Source organism: Mycteria americana, chromosome 22, assembly GCF_035582795.1.
Source record: "Mycteria americana isolate JAX WOST 10 ecotype Jacksonville Zoo and Gardens chromosome 22, USCA_MyAme_1.0, whole genome shotgun sequence".
Classification (NCBI taxonomy): domain Eukaryota; kingdom Metazoa; phylum Chordata; class Aves; order Ciconiiformes; family Ciconiidae; genus Mycteria; species Mycteria americana.
In genome coordinates this window covers 334,341-351,719 of record NC_134386.1, presented here as the reverse complement: position 1 = coordinate 351,719, position 17,379 = coordinate 334,341, and the positions used below count along the sequence as shown (strand labels likewise).

At 54.6% G+C, this 17,379-nt stretch overlaps 1 protein-coding gene and 1 long non-coding RNA gene across 3 annotated transcripts; both read right to left on the bottom strand.

The window, feature by feature from the left end:
• Window positions 1-88: 88 nt before the first annotated feature.
• VAT1 (vesicle amine transport 1) lies at window positions 89-9,714 on the bottom strand. 2 transcript variants are annotated; one of them, XR_012778641.1, is made up of 7 exons: window positions 9,308-9,714; window positions 7,439-7,646; window positions 6,914-7,084; window positions 6,739-6,828; window positions 5,526-5,767; window positions 4,207-4,435; window positions 89-2,161 (listed from the first exon to the last, which is right to left on the bottom strand). XR_012778641.1 is itself a non-coding variant. In XM_075523212.1 (6 exons), exons 1-6 carry the CDS (start codon window positions 9,647-9,649, stop codon window positions 4,334-4,336), a joined length of 1,155 nt encoding a protein of 384 aa, XP_075379327.1. In that variant the 5' UTR covers window positions 9,650-9,714; the 3' UTR covers window positions 89-4,333. The 2 variants fall into 2 exon arrangements, 1 of the variants encoding a protein (XP_075379327.1); XM_075523212.1 differs by having other exon boundaries at window positions 89-4,435.
• Window positions 9,715-12,936: 3,222 nt separating this feature from the next.
• Window positions 12,937-16,713, bottom strand: LOC142419854 (uncharacterized). The gene is made up of 5 exons (XR_012778640.1): window positions 16,671-16,713; window positions 15,701-16,030; window positions 14,973-15,162; window positions 13,226-13,428; window positions 12,937-13,148 (listed from the first exon to the last, which is right to left on the bottom strand). It is a non-coding gene; the product is annotated as an uncharacterized LOC142419854 (long non-coding RNA).
• Between the last annotated feature and the right edge of the window lie 666 nt (window positions 16,714-17,379).

The window sequence follows — 17,379 nt, the reverse complement described above, 5'->3', positions numbered from 1 at the left end:
TGACTGCCTGGAAAAGCAATAAAAATGCCCCAGAGACTGAGCTGGGGGCAGAGGGTTCATTCCAACAGAAGACTGAGCAACATACCACTGAGGGTTTTGTTATGCTTTAATTAACATTTGAAACACATAAGGCATATGGTAACATTAGACAGAGGAGCATTACACATTATAGTCATGTAAACAGCATTGGCACGCTTGCTTTTCTGTCCAACTTGGTTACACGCACAAAGCGGAATATATTTTTTAAACAAAGATTTTCCATGTGTCTGTAGGATGAGTATCATTCATATCACATATCTGCAAATCAACACAACTCAGACAGTACAGACCAGACCACATGTTGTAAGAGGCTCAGAGTCTAATGCATTTCACATCACACTCATGTACTACTTGCCAGTCACACTTTGCCATCACCAGGGCTTAGCACACTAGAGACCTCATTAGGCAACAAGAGTGGTTTTACACCTATGATAGCAGCTGTAGTGGGCCAGGATCCTGCACCAATTAAAGCCTGAGGCCCACAATGCTTCTTACCTCTCCCTGGTCAATCAATTTGAGTTTTAATACAGGCGTCCGAAATGAAATGTACAGCTAAACTCCTTCCCCCTCTCAGAGTACTTGGCAGGGGTCATGCTCCTCTGCGCAAGCCGAGGCTGCTTCCACTCCCTTCCCTTTCTGCAGTAAGCGTGCAACACAAGTGAGCTTGAGAGAAACCAAAGAGTCAAAAACCGCCTGGTGATAGCAAAGGAGTTGCGTTTTGTCCCAGACCAGCAGTACCAGCCTGGGAAGGCGACTGCAGTAACGGCAGGGGCACTGGCACAGGCACCCCTGTGCCCAGCAGCCCCCCCGGGATGCCTCTCCTCTGCTCATGGACTCCTTACTCACGCTTTCCACTTGGACTCCTCACAGCACAACCTTCGGGTCAGACAATCAGCAAAATAAGCATTAAATTGCACTTCTGATAGCTGGAATGGCACACGCAGTTTAAGCACAGGAATCTCCCATTTCCTCCACAGCACGACTTTGCCCTAAACAGTTAAGCAACATTGAGTGGAATGCTTTTTATCCCAGGGCTTTTGTTTTTTTGCTTTGGTCCTTAGTATACAAACCTGCTGGTTAACTTTATTGAGTTAAGACACTTGAAGTTGTTTTACATAGGTTCTATACTTATCAGCCCATAAAATGTTTGTCTATTAAAAAAAAAGTAAAAAAAAACAAAACCAAAACCCAAGCAACCACAACCACCAAGAGCAGAGCATTGATCAGCGAGGCAGTGAAGAGCAAGGTTACATTTAATCTTGGTCTTTCTGTAGAAAACATTGTTGCTACCAAGGGACATAAAACAGTCGGTGCTAAGCTCTAACAGATAGTAACTGCTTTGCACTCCTGCCCTGAGAAGGGCTTCAGGAATTTGTAGGTAGAAGACACACGAGCAGCTACCGAAGAGAGGTGGGAGCCAGGATTGTTTCCAGCCAGCCGAGGCTGGGGCAGCAGATGAAGCCTCACCCGAGGACTGGCTGGAGCCACACCGCTGCCCTGGGGGAGACAAGGGCTCTACGACACCTCTTCTGGACTGGGGAGCACAGAACCACCAGGACGGCCCTGGAAAGGCTGTAATACATGGGAAGGGAGCGTCTTATTCACGGAAAGTCAGACTACATCACCAGTGTTCACAAAACAGAGCTAGCAAGAGTTGTAACAGGTTTTTGGCAATACTTTGAAAGGCCAGAATGGAAAAGGCTCCAGTGACTTCCTAGTCCTTACAGGCACGTAGAAGAAGGCACTGAGATACTGTTTTCTGTGGTGTACCGCAAGGCAGCGTGTCAGAGGTGTCCTACGGGAAGCTGCAAGACTCCCGCTTTCCTCCTTCACGCTGCATCGGGAGGGACAGACTGCGAGAGCCTCGCTACGCTGCCTGATCCAAGGCCATCCAAGTAAGGCACTGAGCACGCGCTTAGCCAAGAGTAAAGCAAGGAGAGGATGTTACTGTGAAACATGATTTGATAGTTTTCCCCTTTACAAGTGTGCAGAACCTGAAGATGTGCAGGGTTGTGTGCTGTTTGAGCACGCTGCTCTTTCATCAAGGTGAAGTCCAGTTTCTCGGAGGAACAGGTCCAGACTTCCCATTTCAGCAATTTAGACAGTCCTTCTGTTGTCAGACCTGGTAAAGCAGCATTAGACACTGTTGGATTTAATCTAAATTAGCATGATGGGGCAGGCTGAGAGGAGAAGCAGCAAGATTTTGGATTCAGAAAGGTTAAAAGTTGTGCTTGTGAGTTTCCCCAGACCATGTTTATGAAGTTCACGTATCAAGTGCGAGAGATGGACTGACAAGGATCTGTGACGGGGCTCCAGCCCTCCTCTGAGGTCATAGGGAATGGGTTGGTTTAACACGTACAGTCAGCCAGGGCGAGTCCCCCAGAGGCTGTGCCTACGCATTTCTAAAAGGCGGCAGAACTAGGGACTGAGCCCAAGCACCTGAAATACGAGCTGCACTGGTAGGTAGGAGCCCCACTGGAGGACAGAGCTGGCAGAGGAAGCAGCCACAGTCCTCACCTGCACAGGAACTCCCAGCCCGGCGCAGAGCTTGCCTGCTCTCGAGCAGCGGAGGGGCTTCGCATATGGGGGCACCTTCCCTCCTTGGGGTTTGGTTAAGCAGGACTCCTAGTAGCGAGGTTTTGCTCCTGGAGCTTGAGCTCTCCCACGATGGGCAGCTCTTCTTGGCACCCTCAGGTTTACCTTTTCAAATCCAAAATGAAGCCTAAAAGCCCGCAGCACCTACAATCCATGACAAAGCCTCAAAGCAAGCACAAACAGCACCAGTCACCCAGGGCTGAAACCAGGGTCCAGCAGGAAGAGGGGGCACCACCCAGGACATGAAGTGCTCACAGAACGAGGCTTAGGTCTCTGCACAGCTACGTTTCCAAATGCACAGAAGAAAAGAGGAAGAGAAACCGAGTTCTGGGAGGAGCACCCCAGGCAGTTCCTAAACCCTTGGCGCTGGAAGAGAGCCCAAGGGTCCCAAGACTTGCAGTTTCAAGGGGAAGAGGAGTCAAGCCCTACTGCAGCACTGAACCACGAGGTGAGAGCTGGTTTGAGTGGATATCTAACAGGCTAGCTAGAAGAGAATGGAAAGCGCAATTTGAACTGCTCAAGATGCCCAGGCCAAGAGGCTTGACACAGAGCTGGGCAGTTTACCACCTACACCGGTAACTTGGCAATAGCTCTACTGAGTGGCGTGCCACCGAGCGAGCCAGCCCAGGCTCCTGGGAAGCAGGCTTACAGGACTGGTCTTGCAGTTTGGGAAGTAACTTGCAACACCTCCCCAGCACGCAGGGCACAGCACAAAGCAAGCATTAACAGGGGCTTATTTTGTTCCCATCTTGCTGAAGTCCGATTCAACACTGCAGCCCTTGGAAATACAAACACGAGGGTGAAGTTTAGCCTTAACAATACCAGCTTGGAGCCCAACATTAATAAAGCATGGAGCCAACATCAATTGTTCCAGTCATTTGAGACACAGTTGAGTCCTTATGGTCTCTAAAAATCAGACACAGTTTAGATCTCCCTATACAGTTTGGAATCAGAAAATGGACAAGATCAAGTTATCCAATTGAAACTTTTCTTCTGTATTCAGACACAGCCCAGCCCAGCCTGCCAGGTTATTTGCCGACTGCACAGAGAAGTGCCTGAAAATTAAGTGCAATATGCCATAGACTCCAAAATGCCAGGATGGTTATTTACAAGGCAAAGGCAACGTGACCTATTACTATCTGACTGGTGTTAGAGACTTACGAAAGCAGAGGGGAAAGAGCGTGGTTAGTGTAAACAGGAGAGTAGCCCGCGCTAGAATTAAACTAGGCCAGCTGTGCTTTTCCTCTGACTGTTGAGGAAACATCCGAAGTTTGGCCCATTCTCCTGCTGAACAAGCTTCTCAAAGGTGACAGCGCAAATGCTTCAGCAGGGCTACCTGGTGCTTGCTAGAGTATGTTACATCTTGACCTAACAGTGGCAGGCTATCCAGTTGTTAACCACCAACTGCCTGGAAGCTTCAGCTGCACTGCCAGAGGAAAATAAGGTTAGTTTGGAAATTCAGTAGAGAAAGAGGCAATTAGAAAAGTGTATGAAATAAACAGGCTTCAAAACAGAGAGCTAGGGCAGGAGGCGTATCTGGCAAAGGGTCAGTCACAACGAGAGCATGCAAACCTCATCTGAACTTTAACCACGATGTTCTTGTACTGGTGAAGATGGAAGCTACTGATCTGTCCATTTCCAGGTCCCAAAGATCAGGGAGTTAAACCATGAATTCACACTCTGCACACATCTCTTCTCCTTAGTTCTCTTCTTTTTTGGATTCTTCCTTGGGTGCTTCAGGAACCAGGATGACCTTTCCAACATTCTTCTTCTCTTGCATCTGCCTCATGGCATCTGCCACCTGGAAGCAACAGGAATCTCGTGAGACCCACACCCACCACGCAGTGCAGCCATGCCCTTCCTGGGCCCCTTGGGCCACCCAGACTAGTCTGAGGGCCACCCAGGAGGCAGCTTTCCTGGTAGTCCAAGCAAGTGCCAAGCATTTGGTTGCCTCTGCACAGATGCATTTTGGACAGAGTTGGGCAGCTACCCCAGCCTGCCCATAGGAAACTGTCCTCAAGAATTCACACAGACCAACTGTAACATACACAAGGATGCTCTGCTACGCAAACCGTGGAAAAATGAAGCGTGTGTCACCACAGCTTCCTTTCCAGACAGAGGGGAGCACCATAGAAACCCAGCTAACAGCCAGAAGGACAGTGCTTCTACCATCTACACAACCGCAGAACAATACATGCATGGATTTTTATTATTATTTTTAAGCAAAACAGCACCTGGGCCAGGCTTGGAATCAACAGAGTTTTCCTTAAGCATTTGCATCAGACTGGTTCTCAGGTATTAACACCAACTGATCATTACCAAGTCCTTTGCTCCCCTGCAATAAGTCCTACCCCAGCAAAGGATTTCCAAGGGAAGAACCTGATTCTGCCTGGACACATCGATGCAACAACACTGAGGATAGCAGAGCTGCTGAAAAACCTGCCGCTCCCATCCAACATCTTCATTCTGCTTCACTGCCTGGGCTCTTTTTCACTCATGGAAGGGCAGCAGCAACCTTCCCAGCTGTCTGCTTAATTACAGGGTGCAGACTCAGGGCAGTCTCCAGCCTGACGCATAACCCAGCCCCTCCATGGGCTGCTGCTGCCCACGCAGCACAGCTGAGCACCTGCCCTGTTCCCCAGGGACACTGGAGATTGTCTGGCATTGCCCAGCTCTGTGCACTGGAGCAGAAAAGCCCAGCCACTTCACTCGCCCTTAATATCTTAAAAGGGAAAAGGCACTGAATGCCTGAGAAGAGATGGTTATTAAACATTTGCAACAGTTCAGCCCCCATGAACAAGGTGCTCACACTGATCCAGAGCTCACTGGGCAGAAAACCATTGCCCAGTAATTTCTGTGTGCTGCCAGCCTATAGGCTAGCTCAGACTCACCTGATCAAAGGGCCATACAGAGTCTATTTTGGGCTTGATTTTGCCTTGACTGTACAGGTTAATCAGCTTGGCTACAACACCTCCGACAAGCTCAAATTCTTCATCCATATATCCAAGGTGGTAGCCGCACACAGCCTTGTTATGGTGTAGGAGCTGCAAGGCATTGATGCTGAACTGGTTCCACCAGGTTTTAGCCATAGCCATGAGGTTCTTCTTCTGCCCAGTGAGCAAGTTTGCTACCCCTAAAAAGAAAGCAAGCCACAGATGAGCTGGAACCAACACAACACGAGAGGCAGTGAGCATCCCATGTAACAGCTCAGACAATACAAAGGGTAGCAGCCGCTCACACAGCAATGGAGGACAGAGGTGAGAACTGGATCACATCAGGATCTCCCAGTCGACCTTCAGTGGAAACAGGTACCTGCCTCGGCCTCAAGGTATGCAGAATTTGGATTATTGGCACTCACATATTGCAAAAATATAGAACAACTCCTCTCTTAAGAGGGTGGCAGCAGCAGCGCAGCTAGAGCGAGTGCTGGCAGAGGCAAGAGAGGGTTACAAGTTACATCCAGCCAGGCTGGCAGGACAGCACTCCCCTTTTCCTACAGCCAGGCTTCTTCAGGGGAGCCACACGCTGCAATGGCTGGGACAACAGAAGCAGCACACTGGTGCAAGTGTCTGGAATCCCACTGGGGGTTGTGTGAGGGCTTTGTCTACGGGACAAAATCACAGTGTTTCAGGGCTGGGGAATGGAGAGATAAGTATTCAGTAGCCTCAAACCTCATCACCCACACATCCTCTAGAAGAAAAGCAAGGCTCTATTAGTGCTGTGCATTAAGTCAGCCTGGACAAAGCAGCTGTGCCAGCGTTCCTCCATGAGGACATTCCAGCTTCCCCTGCAGGCACCGGCTCGTACTCGAAGAGAGATCTTGCCATGGGAGGGAAGAGCCTTGGAGCCTGTGACCAGAGCTCTCGGGACAAGGCACAAATCTCACTCCCTTCAGTGCCTCACCCAGGTGAAGCATCCTAAAGACCTTCGTGAAATAACAGAACTACAACACACGCGGCAATCAGCAACGGTGATGCTCCCTCACAGCTGCGCGTCCAGGCACGGAGCAGCGCAGGGCATTCCCACGTGGATCCGCACCCACCCTGCTATCACACAGTCCCTCCTACGCAGGAGCTGGGGTTTGGGCACGCTGCTCACACTTACCATAAGTGATGAGTTTGCCCATCGGCTTCAACAGGTTAAATGCTTTGGACGTATCGGATCCTCCCAGGGGGTCCAGGACAATGTCAACACCTAGAGGGAATTGAAAGTAACTAGAAGTTTCTTTGCACTTGAAAGAAATGCAGGACAGTTGTAGGAGTCCTCCACCACACGGTACCTTTAGGAGAGATTTTCCGGACCTCCTCTGCATAATCCATCGTTCTGTAGTCAATGGGGTGAGCGACTCCGCTCTCCTTGAGTGAATCATGCTTGGAGGCAGATGCTGTGCCAAAAATGGTGACATTTTCTACAGTCTTGCACAGCTGGATGGCAGCAGTTCCCACACCACCTGAAAACCAGCAGTGAGAAAGACTTAGAAGGAAACAGCCCCAGCAGTCAGAAAAGCCTCTGGATAGATAAATTATCCCTGCTTGTACCGATTGCACAGCGCTGGGAGGGTATGGAATAAAGGCCTTGCCTGGGGCAGGCTGATGTCTGTGACACACGCTGGGGGAGACCGACTCCGGCTGCTGGGAAATGGCTTCACACTTCCGGCGCCTGGGTCAGTGTGAAGCCTGCGTCTCTGGCAGGCGACATTTTGTCAGTCCAGCCCCGTTCTGATTGCTTCCTCACCCATGCCACCCATTCAGAAGCTGCATGTTGAGGCCAAGAGTCTCAGCATGGGCTGGCAAGAACTATTTACCTGCAGCCATGTGGATGAGGACGCTCTGGTTGGGTCTCAGGTTTCCAAAGTCAAACAGGATCATGTAGGCAGTGATGTAGTTGACAAGAAGGGCAGCCGCTTCCTCGAAGCTCATCCCCTCAGGCATCAGGAAAGTCTGACTGGCTGGCACGTTCACGACTTCTTGCCAGAGCCCTGACCTAGCCAGGACCATTACCTTATCGCCAACCTAAAAATCAAACAGAGGGCAAGGGGGTCTGAAACAAGCCCCAGGCTAGCAGAAGTCATCGCACCCTTGCCCTCCGTACGCCAGGGCCAGGTACACGTGCACTGTTCTCTGTGCAGAGGTCTGCAGGGACTGCAGCACCCCGGGCTTGGGCGGGAGCCCACAGCCTGCGCTCCACTCATCGGGCAAACTGCACCGCAGCACAGCACCTCTCGCCACGGACCTGGGCACACGCCAGGAGCCTCAGAGGGACCGCAGGCGCCCCAGGCTCTGGCTTGCACCCAGCCTGCTGCCTGACTGCCAGCTGCCCAAACCAACAGACCCCCAACAAGGTAAGAGGGATGGGGGTCATGTCCTGCCCTCCCTGCCCAAGCTGGGAGCAGGAGCCTGAACACCATGAAATATTACCCCTGCCCCTTGCAAGGATCATTCTGCCAAAAGGCAGGAGGCTTGGGGCAATGCTTAACAGGATCAACCCTGGAAAAAGCACGTCCAACCTTAGGGAAACCTCCCAGGTCTAAGCCTTAGGCCTGACGTCTGAGGTATTCCCCAAAATCTGCTCTTATCCCACTGGGCAAGAAACATCTGCTCGCTGTGCAACGGGGAGGAGACGGCAAAACACCAAGCAGTTGTATCAGCAAGCAGACAAGAGGCAGAGCCAAGGCAGTGAGCAGAAAGGCTCCTCGGTGTGTGGGTTTGGCATTTACACTTGAATAAACCAAGATGTTTTCCTGGAGGGGAGGGAATCATCTCTGACACACTAGGTTTTTTTTGAGACACTTTGTTTTGCTGGTTGTGCACCCAAGAATCATCTTAAAGCACCATAATTACAACAGCCCTAAGACCCAAAGGTCTGGGACACGCAGAGCCAACTCCTCTGTCCCCCGAGTTGCTAGCAACGCAGCGGCCACAGGCTCGCGGGCCACAAACCCAGCACCAAGAACAACTAACCTGCTCGTGCCCACCCCTCGCCACCCTCAGATGGCTCTGGACAGCTCTGCAGCAGCTGGAGCTGTTTCCTTCCACGTTCATGCACTTTAAGAGGTCAGTCACAAACGCGTTCAGAAACAGCACGGTCACGCTTTAGCCCAACATCCTTCTAGCACTCGCCACTACCAAGGAAATTTTCCACATGCAAATAGACCCGGCAGTCCCCAAGGCACACAGCCGCTTCCAGCTTTCCCCCACGACTCCAGGCCCCAAAGCCCCCGGCCCTCAGGGTGGGCGGGCAGGCAGCGATGCTCTTGCCGCCCCGGGGGCTGGGTCAGCATTTCGCGGGGCGAGGGCAGCCCGGGCCGCCGGAGGCTTGGCCGGGGCGGGCCGGGCCGGGCCGGGCCGTCCTGCCCACGCAGCCCCTTTGTCCGGGGCTTTGTCTGCGCCGGCCGCCGCGGAGCCTCCGCGGGCGCGATCGCGACGGACGCTTCCCGCGCGGCCCCGCGCAGGGAGCGCGGCTCTGCCGGGGCCTGGCCGCCCGCCCCGGCGGGGAGCGCCGGCCCCGGCGGAGGGACGGGCACCAGCGCGCCGCCGCCTCCCGCCGGTGCGGCGGCCGGGCCGGGGCTGCCGGCAGCGGGGCCCGCCGGGGGCGGCCGGGGCTCGGGGCCCGGGCGGGGCCGGCGGGGCGGGGCCACCGCAGTGCGGCGGGGCCGGGCCGGGCCGTCCCTCACCTGTCGGTCGCGGACGCCGTCGCCGAGGGCGCGGACGGTGCCGGCGCATTCCATGCCGGGGCAGACGGGCGGCGGCGGCAGCCGGTCGTACAGCCCCTGCCGCGCCATCAGGTCGGCGAAGTTGAGGCCGCAGGCGCGGACGCGCACCGAGACCTCGCCGGGCCGCGGGCCGCCACCGCGCCGCGCCTGCACCTTCACCTTGTCGTAGCCGCCGAAGCCCGTCAGCACCAGCGCCCGGTGCTCGGCCGCCTCCCCCCCGCCTGCCGGCGGCTCGGGGCCGGGGGCCTGCTCGGGGGCGGGGGCGGCGGCGGCAGCAACGGCCGGGGCCGGCTCGGCGGACATGGCGGAGCGGAGCGGCGGGAGCGGCTGCAGGCGCGGGGCGGCGGCGGGCGGGGAAAAGCCGGGGCGCGGGGCGCGGCCGGGGGGGCGGGGCGGGGGCGGGGCGGGGCGGGCCGGCGCGGAGCGGCGCGGCGCCGCGGCGGGCGGGGCGGGGCTGCCCCCGGTCCGCCTCCCGGCCCCGGCCCCGGCCCCGGCCCGGCCGCCCCTCCGCAGCCCGGTGTCCCGGGGGAGGCCTCGCCCCGCCCCGCCGCGCCACCACCGCTCCCTCCCCGCGGCCGGCCCCAGGGTCCTCCCCGGCCCCGGCCCCCGCCCCGCCGCCGAGGGGACGCTTCCCCGGCGGGGCTGAAGCCGGTGCCAGGGGAGAGGGGAGCGGAGCGGAGCGGGGATCTGCGCGCCCGCCCTCCGCCGGCGTGTGCGGAGCCGCAGCAGCCCCGGCCCTCGTCACTAGAAGCCCCTCGGGCCGCGGCCCTCGTCCCCCGCGCTGCGGATGCCGCTTTGCGGAGCCTGCCCGGCCGCGCTGCCCTGCGCGGAGCGTCTCCCTCCCTCCGTGCCACCTTTTTTTTCTTTCTTTTTTTTTTCCCCCCTAAATGATTCCTTTCAAGCAAACAAACGCTTGCATCTTTTCTGGAGACACGTTTGAAATGGCTGTTCCGCTGCAGTGTCATCTCGCTGAGTTACTTCTACAATTTATTGTAACTGATGTCACTTGCAGGGAGGTTTCATAAACATCCCTCTGCTCGTAGCCCTGGGATGGCTGCATGTGGCAGAGATGAGGCATGGACTGGCCCACAGACAAGAGGGAGGAGTAGAGCTCTAGTCCTGTAACTAAAGACAAATAAATAAGCAGGGGGCGTAGACGGATCGATGGATCCAGCCTCTTCCTGCTCGTGGAGCATCTGCCAGCAGCCCTCTCCATGAATTCACCAGTCGGGTCTGTGTCCAGCTCCCGTGTATTGCACTTGCCATCAAGACTGCTGATTCAGTGCGGTTCTGTGTGTGAAGAGCGCAGCTGGATCCACGCCTCGCTTGTCCGCTGTCTGGTGAACGCATCCTCCTCCGTAAGGACTGGCAGCCATTGCAGGGTGACCACTCAAGCATACAAGTCAAAGAGCCCCTGAAAAAGAAAAATATCCACCCCCAAAAAGAAAGCAAAGACCACCCGAAGGATAATCAAAACATGTACTGGGGAAGTTTCTGTGTCGCTCCAGTGCTCCAGAATTCCCAAGCCAAGAGAAACCTGGCACAATGCCTGCTCTGGGCAGGGCACTCCCAGCGCTGCTGACAGCATTTGATGTAAGGCTCTGGCCGGCCCGCGGATTAGCAAACCCCAGCGTTTCCAGGGGCTTTGTTTGCGACAGCAGCCCCGCTCTTCACACGAATGCAGTCTGCTGACCAAGGCCAGCAGGAGTTTTGCATGAATGTGGCCTTGTCCTGCAGGGCTGTGCTCCAGGCTGGGCTGGCCCTGGAGCCTGGCGAGCCAGGCAGGCTGGGGCTGCTCAGGAAGTGGAGCACAAAGGCAGGAAAGCAGCCAGGAGGGCACAGGCCTGGAGCAGCCTGCACATCATCTGGCTCTGCTGTGTGGCATATTTATGGGTGTTTGGATGGCTGCAGTGGGAACAAGGGGGAGGCTCATGTCCAGTTGCACGACAGGACCACAGTCCGGCTTGGACAGTTACTTTACAGCTTTGTTTGCTGTTGCCCAGCTCTGAGAAATACAGGTGTGCCTTCCTGATGTCTGGGCATCTCCCACGCCCAAAATTAGGAAGCAGCAGTCAAAGCACAATCCTCTGTCTCCTACTGCTCTTCCTAGGAGCTTTCCTAGCATTTGTCCTTTCAGTGATTTATTTTCACAGTTGTCAAGGCTCTTGTGGTGCATGAAACATGCTGGCCAGGAGGGAGCCCCCATAGACACCTGAGATGAGGGGATGGCTCCCAAAGGCTCAGAGAATGGTAGATGAAGGCAGTGGGATTTGGGAGTCAGACTCCTCTTCTGCTAGACTGCTCCAGCTCTGTGCAGCTCTAAAGCAGATTAGACAGAGGTATTTTTGCGTAGCGGCAGGTCTGTTTGACTGGGCACGCTGCCTTTGTCTCTTTTGTGCTCCTGAGTCAATCTTTCCTTATCAGCTCAGTTTAGTAACATTTTCCCTGTAAATCTTACTTTACCCAGTTCAGCTTGTGTTCTGCTGTGGTAGTTTTTCCGCTGTATTTAAGCTGCAGATTTAAGAGGGACAGGTCTGGCTAGTCACTGCTCTGGAGCATTGGTGCGGGTGAAGTGCTGCTGTTTGCGGGGAGCGGACGGGGCGGTGCCGGTGCACGTGCTCGGGCTGGGCGTTCGCAGCTGGCATGCTCTGAGCTTGCAGATCTGCGATCCCCAGCACAGCATGGCGGCTGGCTGCCGCTCACCGGGGACGGGACACTGGCGTGGGCTAGCAAGGGGAAGCGTTAGCCAGAGAAAATAACAAGTTTTCCCAGTGGAATTGGTGCTTGCTCCTCCACCCCATTTTTCAGCAAGCTGTCCAAATGTGGGCTTTCGCTGCACAGGAGCATGCAGCCAAGGCACTGGGGCCTTCTGAATGGCGCTGACTTGTGATTTACAGCCAGAGGTAGGCACGGGCCACCGAGGAAACTGTTCTCATTATCTCTCTCCCAGATGCTCAGCTTTCCAGTAGCCCTGTGCCTCACCCTGCGCTCCCTGCCTGCTTTTTTGCAGCCTCCTGCTGCTCCCCCCGAAGCCTCTGGCAGCGGGCAAGGAGGATGTGCCCACAGCAGGAGCGGTGCCAGCCCACCCTGCCTGGCTCTTTGTTCCACCTCTAACAGTCCCTCTCCTCTGCTCTCAAGGACACGGGAACAATGAACAGGCAGGAGATAAGAAAGCCTGGCAGCGGTTTGCCGGTCAGCAGCCTGTGGGAGCTCGGCCTTGACCCCAGGGCTCACTCAGGACGGACCCTCGGAGAGCCAGGCCCACAAAAGCCTTCCCTCACCCGGCCAGGCTGCCCGAGACCCCGCTCAGGGCCGGCAGCTGGCTGCCTGGCCGTGGGGCATCTCCACACCCGGCTGCAGGCAGAGCGCTTGGACCTGAGGTTTCCCACTCCCGCTCAGGCCCTGACCTGGTGCCACCGTCTCCCAGCTTCTGCTCTGCCGGTGCTGCCCACGCTCCCCGAGACCACCAGCTCCCAGGCCATCCCCAGCTGCAGACCAGCGCAGGGGGTTGGCTCTGGAAGGGGTTGTGGAGCTGTGGTCAGACCCCACGGGGTGCCAGGGACCAAAGTGACATTTTTGGGGCTGTATAGTTTGGCTCCCTGGATCTACAGCAAGTGTTGACCTCAATCCATCTATCTGAGTTTGTCGGGAGCTCAAGAGAGAGGTTCCTCCTGCCTCTATTCTGCCTTTTCTTCACCTGTGTCTGCAGAGTGTTGGGATGCACACAGAGGTAGACACAGACGAGATCTCCCAGCTCCATCACACGTACCAGGAATGCTGTGCCTCCTGGATGACACTGTGCCTGTATCACAGTAAATTACGTTTAGATTTGACAGGTAGAGCAGCGGGTGAAGAGATCTGACAACCCCTCAGACGTACCTGCCACTCACAGCCACAGTTCCCTGCGCTGCTGTTTTGATCACAGAGACAATGGAGGCGATTGTCAAGCGGGAACTGATGCTCAGTGAACGTCAGTTCACTCCTCATGGTGACAGCAGACTGAAGAAAGCCTCCCAGCACAGAGTATCATTCCCACAAAGAACACTGCCTTAGCTGGGCTGAGGCTGCTCCGCCGTCTTCCCCTGCACAAACCCAAACGGCAGAGGCTGAGGAAGCAGCACAAGCAAGGGGCACGGCGGGTGCGAGGCTGGTTTCCAGGTGTGCACAGAACAGCATCCCACCATGTCCTCCTCCGGAGGCAGGCACCTTCTCGATCGTGGTCCTGGGAGAAACCCTGTGAAATGAGAATCCTTCTTCTTAACCTTCCACCACAGCATCAATAATTCACTGCCAATTATAGTCCCAAAATTACAGGCTTAGCACGTCCACCTGCTGTGCACCCATTAGAAGCCGATTATTTGGTCAGCATGTCTTACCTCACTGAAAATGCACAAACTTCCCCTCCGTGTGCTCATTGCGGCTTTCAAGGGCCTAGGTAACCATACGACATGCAGGACTGGGTAGCGTGGTGTGTGCGTTGCAATGGGAGATGGTTTTCTCTGCACCACTGAAAACTCTGCAGCCGCTCAAGGACCCCGGCTCCTGGCAAGTCCCCGCACTGCTGCGCACCGACAGTGCCAGCTGCTCATCGTTCCCCTGCGTCACCCCAGGCACATAAGCTGCTTTGCAAGGAAAAGCGAGCACGGTACTGAAACACAGCAGGGCACAGCAGCGGGCAGCGCAGCCCGAGAGCCGCACCTGTGCCCAGCCCGGCTGGAGCAGCCCCCGTGGGAAGCCCCATCCCTCAGACTGCAGCAGGGACCTTCCCGCCGGCCTGCGGCCCCGCCGCGTTAAGGGAGGGACGCGACCCAGCCCAGGCACGCACAGCCCGTAGGATGCTGCCTCACTGTGTTGGGCCTGCTTAAAGGAAGACTTTATAAAGAAAGCCATTTTTCCCCAATTTGTGTTTGGGATATGCAATTCATGTTTGAAACTAAATGGAAAAGAAACTGAAGTTTCAAGGGTTTGTTTCTGTTCATCCCCTGCCCTCCCCATCTCCACCATTCTCCACAGGAAAAAGAATTGCAAAACTGGAAATATTTCATTTTGATGAGTGATTTCAAACACCAAGGTGGTGGAGATCACTCCTGCTGCTGGAGAAACCATTTCCACTGAGCACCTCTGCCAGGGAGCATCCAGCTGGGCTCGCTCCCTCACCCCAACAGCCGGTGCTGTGTGCCGGAGCCAGAGCTGGAGCCGCAGCCATGCTGGCGGTGGCCGGCAGCAGAGGCAGAAAGGGCGCGATGGGAACGACCGTGTGCGTGCTGCAGTGCCTCCACCCAGAGCAGGGCGAGGGGAAGGCCAGCGCCGCGGTGGAAGCTGCATTTCAAGTAGCTGGATCCGGCATGGGAGGGGACGTGTGTGGCAAGAGGTTTCCACACCCACGGGGACAGAATCAGAGCATCAGCTATTTTCCTCCTCCCACCCTGACCCTCCTTGTGTGCCTTCGGTGCTGCAAGCCCCTGCCCCTCCGAGGAGCTTCTCATTCCCTGCAGGAGAGCGATCAGTCTGCAGCCAACCTGTGGAGTCCCCAGACCCCCACATGTCTCTCCAGCTGGTGCTGGGCCTGATGAATCCTAAGGAGATGTGTCCTGAGAGAGAGAGGGGAAAAAAGGGAGCTGCTTACCTCCAGAGGAGCATTACAGAGGCTCCAGATCACTTTCTCGATACAGAGAAATCCGCAGCAGTAATTGTGGTATTGTGCCTTCTCAGCCTGCAACACACATGCTCCAACTGCAGCCTTTCCAGCAGAAGCCTTGCCAGTTGAATGCCTCCTTGCTTTAATCCCCGAGATTGCTGAAGGATGCTGCTTTCATCTGATAGCATTTATGGACCGTTATAATGAGCTTTGGCTTGCTGAGATAAATTAAATTGCTCACCCAGAGGTGCAAACTTCATTAATGCCAGCAGTGAGTCAGATCAGCGTTATTCTAGCACAGAATGTAAACAGGCTGGACACATGAAAGCGGATTTGGCTGGGATTTTTTTTCTTTCTTTCTTTTAACCTTCCTAATTGCTGTTGATCTGTATCTTTTTGCTGCGTGTGTTCAAACTCTACTGCTTCTCCACCTCTTCATCTTCTAGGGGAAACCATCAAATAACACACCATTCGGGACTGAATGATTTAACTGCTGAGTGTTAACAGTTAGCAATACTCTGCAGTTTTGCCTGGCAAGTTTCTAGCTCTTTCACATATTTGACAAGTCCCAAAAGATACTTAAGACTAGATCTGAAGAGAAATGAAAGTATCCCTAATTTCTGTCCCAGTTTAGAGGCTTACCAGTGGAAACAAGACGTTGCAGACCAAGACAAACAGCACAGAAAAGATTCGTATGAAGTTAACAATGCACACACCATGAAAATATAGAGAAAGTGTCTCTGCAGAATGTGACGGACATGAGCTCTCTCTGTGTCTTCAGGGGTGACACGCATGCATCTTGCAGGGTTGATGGCCATACGACAGAGCGCAGGAGACTCCTCACTCGTTACATTCACCTGCTTCGTCACATCTGAAATCAGGTCCAGAGCCTGTGACTGGCTGTGGAGGACCAGACTTTGAGGCCTTGTGCAGGCACAAGAACAAGATGTCACAGGCTCCAGGTTTCAGCCTGTGGGTCCTTTGGGAAATGTTGGTTTCTCCCAGTACATTTCCCCAGTACAGGTCCTGAGGACATCTTCTAATTTCTGTGTACAGGAAATAACACAAACATAGCACAATAAAGTTAATTCATAATAGCGATTATAGTCCCTGAGAGCGTGGATCAGCAAGGGAGCCTCTAGCCACTGGGGAAGCATGTTCAGGAGCAAATGTGTGGGAGCCATCTGTTGCCTCACCATACGTGGTGATAGTCACAGCACGTCTCTCTCTGCATCCTATTCTGAAAATTTACACCGTGACTGTAGGTTGCCTAACATATTTTGCAAGTGTTGCCTGCCAAAAGGTGCATTGCACCAAATGGGACACAAGGCTCAGCAGTGACAGTGCCCCAAGTGGCTCTGAGCAAAAGGCACTCAGCTGCTTTCCCTCCCCAGGGGAAGTCCAATGTGGGTCTTGAGTATTCACTACAGAAAGTTTCCTGCTTCCGCTGAAGCAGGGTCACAATAATCTGTTGGTTGGAAGTAAAAAACTAATTCCTATTGAGAAATACAGTGAAAAGCTCTCAGAAGAAAGGGTATTGGCCAGGGGAACAGCTTGCTCAGGTGACACCTATGGCCACCCAGCACCCCGTTACCTGCAGTCGCCCACACAGTGACCTTTTCTTTCCGCTCCTGCACATAAAAGCTGAGTGACATGCACACATATAAGAAAGCCAAAAAAACCTACCGGGCTTACAAAACATGACACAGTGCTGCACAAGCTCCTTTCCCTGGGGAGGGTGGAAGGAAACAAGCATGTGACAGTTACTCACCACATTGCTTAAGGCAAGACTGGGAGGCACGGAGATGCTGCAGCAATACACATCGCAAAGCTACAGAATGAGGAACTGACTGACAACAGTTTCCTGGACCATATAATGCAGGAGTCGGACCAGGTGAGGACGCGAGCTACGCTACTGTGATCCCAGGACAGCCTCATCCCCTCTGCTCCGAGGTCTTGCCTGGTATGTGATGATCAGATGAGGGGGGGACCTGAATTCTTGTTTGACCAGCTGAATGTGCTCAGAACACACCTTCAGCCCCCCTTGCACTTGGCCCCTGCCCTGGGGATGCATCCCAAGACCCGGGACCCGTGTGGCCCATGCCCACGCAAAGGAGCGCAGGCAGCCAGCTCTTCAAAGCGCACGCTGACCGAGGCTGACATGTCCCAGCCGGTGCTTGGCTGGCAGGCCCAGCAGAAAGCAAAGCAGCACTCGGAACCACTGGGTACCTGTATGGCACCATGCCTTGCACCATGTCTCTGTTCTTTAGTCATCCCTACTTCATGCACAGCACCAGTATTTATATATGAAAAATGACAGCGATTTCAGCAAAAACAAACTGCCCCCTCAGTCCATTAATAAATCCGGTTTCACTGCCAAAACATTTTAATTTCC

Excerpts from the sequence above, each read along its gene's own strand:
- VAT1 (XM_075523212.1), bottom strand. The coding sequence starts at position 9,649 with ATGTCCGCCGAGCCGGCCCCGGCCGTTGCTGCCGCCGCCGCCCCCGCC. Across the intron at positions 7,085-7,438 it reads CCTCATCCACATGGCTGCAG|GTGGTGTGGGAACTGCTGCC; the intron begins GTAAATAGTTCT and ends GCTGGTTTTCAG. Across the intron at positions 4,436-5,525 it reads CTGTATGGCCCTTTGATCAG|GTGGCAGATGCCATGAGGCA; the intron begins GTGAGTCTGAGC and ends TGTTGCTTCCAG.